This window comes from Cyprinodon variegatus, unplaced genomic scaffold (genome assembly GCF_000732505.1).
Source record: "Cyprinodon variegatus isolate N-32 unplaced genomic scaffold, C_variegatus-1.0 Scaffold1322, whole genome shotgun sequence".
Lineage (NCBI taxonomy): Eukaryota > Metazoa > Chordata > Actinopteri > Cyprinodontiformes > Cyprinodontidae > Cyprinodon > Cyprinodon variegatus.
In genome coordinates, this window is record NW_015151775.1 from 164,463 (window position 1) to 167,158 (window position 2,696).

Genomic DNA, 2,696 nt, shown 5'->3' on the forward strand with positions numbered 1-2,696 from the left:
TAAAGCGAATCTTAAACTTTCAGGCACCCCCACAGAAGGTGTTCCATGGGAAGATTTGGCCTGCAGGAAATTGTGGCTATCAGAAACTCCCCTTTTGTTTGTTTTTCTTTTTTCCCCCCAATTATGTTTAATTAGCTGCTACTTATGAAGCATGCCCCGTGTGTTCTAAGCCTAAAGGTCCTGAGTGAGTGATGGTAAATGGCATGTACTTATATAGCGCATTTATTCAAGTCAGGAGACCTGAATAAAGGCTCTTTACACTACATTCATTCACCCATTCACGCACGCACACTCTTACTCACTGATGGTGGCAAGCTACATTGTAGCCACAGCTGCCCTGGGGCTCAATGACAGAAGCAGGGCTGCTGTACACTGGTGCCACCGGGCCCTCTGACCACCATCAGTAGACAATGCAGGTGAAGTGTCTTACCCAAGGACACAACAACACTGAAAGTCGGAGTCGGGGCTTGAACCGTCAATCCTTCGATTTCAGGGCAAACTCCTACATCCAACGCCAGTGTCGAATGACGATAAAACCTGCAATCTTTTCCTCTCATACTCACGTTGTTAGGTTTGGTTTTTGGACTCTTGCTCTTTACTTCAGTCATGCTGTTGTTTGCTGTGGTTCCCTCCAACTCATCTGCCTCGAACTCAAACTGCACTTGGATCTTCTTCTTCTTCTTTATTTTTGCCTTTTTCTCAGGAGACCTGATTATTTCAGCTTCTGCCGCTGGCTTCTCTTGATCTGCGCTGCCGTTTCCAACTTCATCCAGCTGGTCAGCTCCACATATGGGGCTCTTTCTTTTTTTCTGCAGTCGTTTCATTGTTGCGGCATCCATCGGAGTATTTTCTGACCCTTCAGTCATCTTTTTTCCTTTCAGGTTCTTCTTCCCTTTCCGTGGCGTTGGAGTGGTCTCCCCTGCAGGTCTGGACTCAGAACCTGTCTGCTGGATTTCATCAGTGTTGACTTCTTGCTTGCCCTTTTTCTTTGTAATCTTTTTATGTTGCGCGCTAGATGTGATTTCCCCAGCAGAGTTTTCCGATCTGGCCCCGTCTGTGTGAGCCACAACTTTATGCTCTTCTTTCATCTTCTGAATCTTCTTCTTGGCCGAAATTGGAGTCTCAGCTCTTAGTTCGGGCATTAGATCATGTACTGGAGCTTCATTAGGACCTGATTGTTGGACTTCCTTGCCCTCAGCCTTCCGATGCTTCTTTTTGTTCTTGGCAGGAGTTTGAGCTCTTTCCTCAGCTGATGCTACAGGACTTTCTGTGGGCAGTGAATCATCAGCAGATACGCTCTGTGCTTTAGCTTCAGCTTTCTGGCCCTTCTTTGTGTTTTTCTTCTTCCCAGATGCTGGAGCTAAAGTGTCAGAGGAAGTATCCAATGTAGCAGTTTGCTGTACCTCCTCCCCCTCCGTTAACACAGCATCAGAGATGCCATTGAGTCCCTTCTCTGTTTTCGGCTGATTCTCAACAGTCTTGCATAACGTTGGTTGGAGTCTCCTCTTATCTAAGGGCTGGGCCTCCGAACACTGCAGAGATTTTGCGTCTTCAGCCCCTGCTTTCTTCTTCTTTTTCTTTTTGTTCATCTTTTCATCATTAACAGGTACCTCATCTGCAGGTTCCATGGTGTCACTTTGTCCGTCTGGTTCCTTCTTTTTTCCATCTGAAAAAGGAAAATCGTGAATACTTCATGAGGGGATGAGGTTGTTCAAGCTTATGACAAAACAGAATAAGTAATCATGAAGTCACTGTTGTTAAAATGTAACCAAGCTTTTAGCTAGCAGCGTGTACAGGTGTAGATTGTGCGTCCTTCACTAAAAATATTAGAAATTGTACGCCCTGCTTTTGGAATGTACCTCTTTGGTACCTTTACTACTGAGAGCAGCGCACCTGTAGCCACCTGTTAGCTTTATACATTAGCCAGACAAACAGGACCTGGTAGTGTTGGTTTTTCAAAATAAAGTAAATTTTAACATTATGACTTTTAAATTAATTTAAAACTCTTATTATTACTAGAGTAAGTAAGCAAATATAGGATATGCATGATCAGGGGTGGGCAATTTGAGTTCCTGAGGGTCGGTTTCCTGCAACTTTTAGATGTGCATTTGGGTCGACACATCTGAATCAAATAATTAGATGATTGAGAGGACGCTGGAGGAACTGACTGCATGCTAAGGAGTTAACTCAGCTATTTGATTCAGGCATGTGGAACCAAGGATGAATCTAAATGTTGCAGGATACTGGCCCTCATGAACTGGATTAGCCCACACCTGTGCTTACCATTTTTTAATGCATTCTGCAGGTATGATTTTGCTTTGGCGGTGCACAACGACCAATTACATGTAGCTGCACCCTGCTAGTGGACAAATATTTTCATCAAGGTCACCTGGACTATTCTACACAGAGCAGAGCTCAGTTTATGGTAATATAAAAGCCTAATTTCTCTTATTAAAAAAAGGCCTAATTCTCACTCCGTCCAGCTCGTTTTAGATGCATCTCTGCTGCACCAAACCTGCAGAATATTTGCATTCCTTCCTAAGCAGCCTTCAGGGCTGCAGAAGCCTGTCAGTCACTCATACATTCAAGTCAGGGGTGAGGAGGCAGAGAAACATCTAAAACATGCAGTACAGTGAGTCCTAAAGGCCAAGTTTATGTATATATATATATTAGGGATGGAACGGTTTATGAAAATC

General features: G+C 44.0%; 1 protein-coding gene across 1 annotated transcript in view; it reads right to left on the reverse strand.

Moving 5' to 3' along the window:
• The window catches only part of LOC107102800 (ribosomal RNA processing protein 1 homolog A-like), a 21,582-nt gene that overhangs the window by 6,515 nt on the left and 12,371 nt on the right, over positions 1 to 2,696 (reverse strand). Inside the window, exon 13 of the mRNA XM_015402231.1 lies at positions 564 to 1,666. Within this exon, the coding sequence (XP_015257717.1) occupies positions 564 to 1,666 (1,103 nt within the window). The remainder of the gene's footprint in view (positions 1 to 563; positions 1,667 to 2,696) is intronic.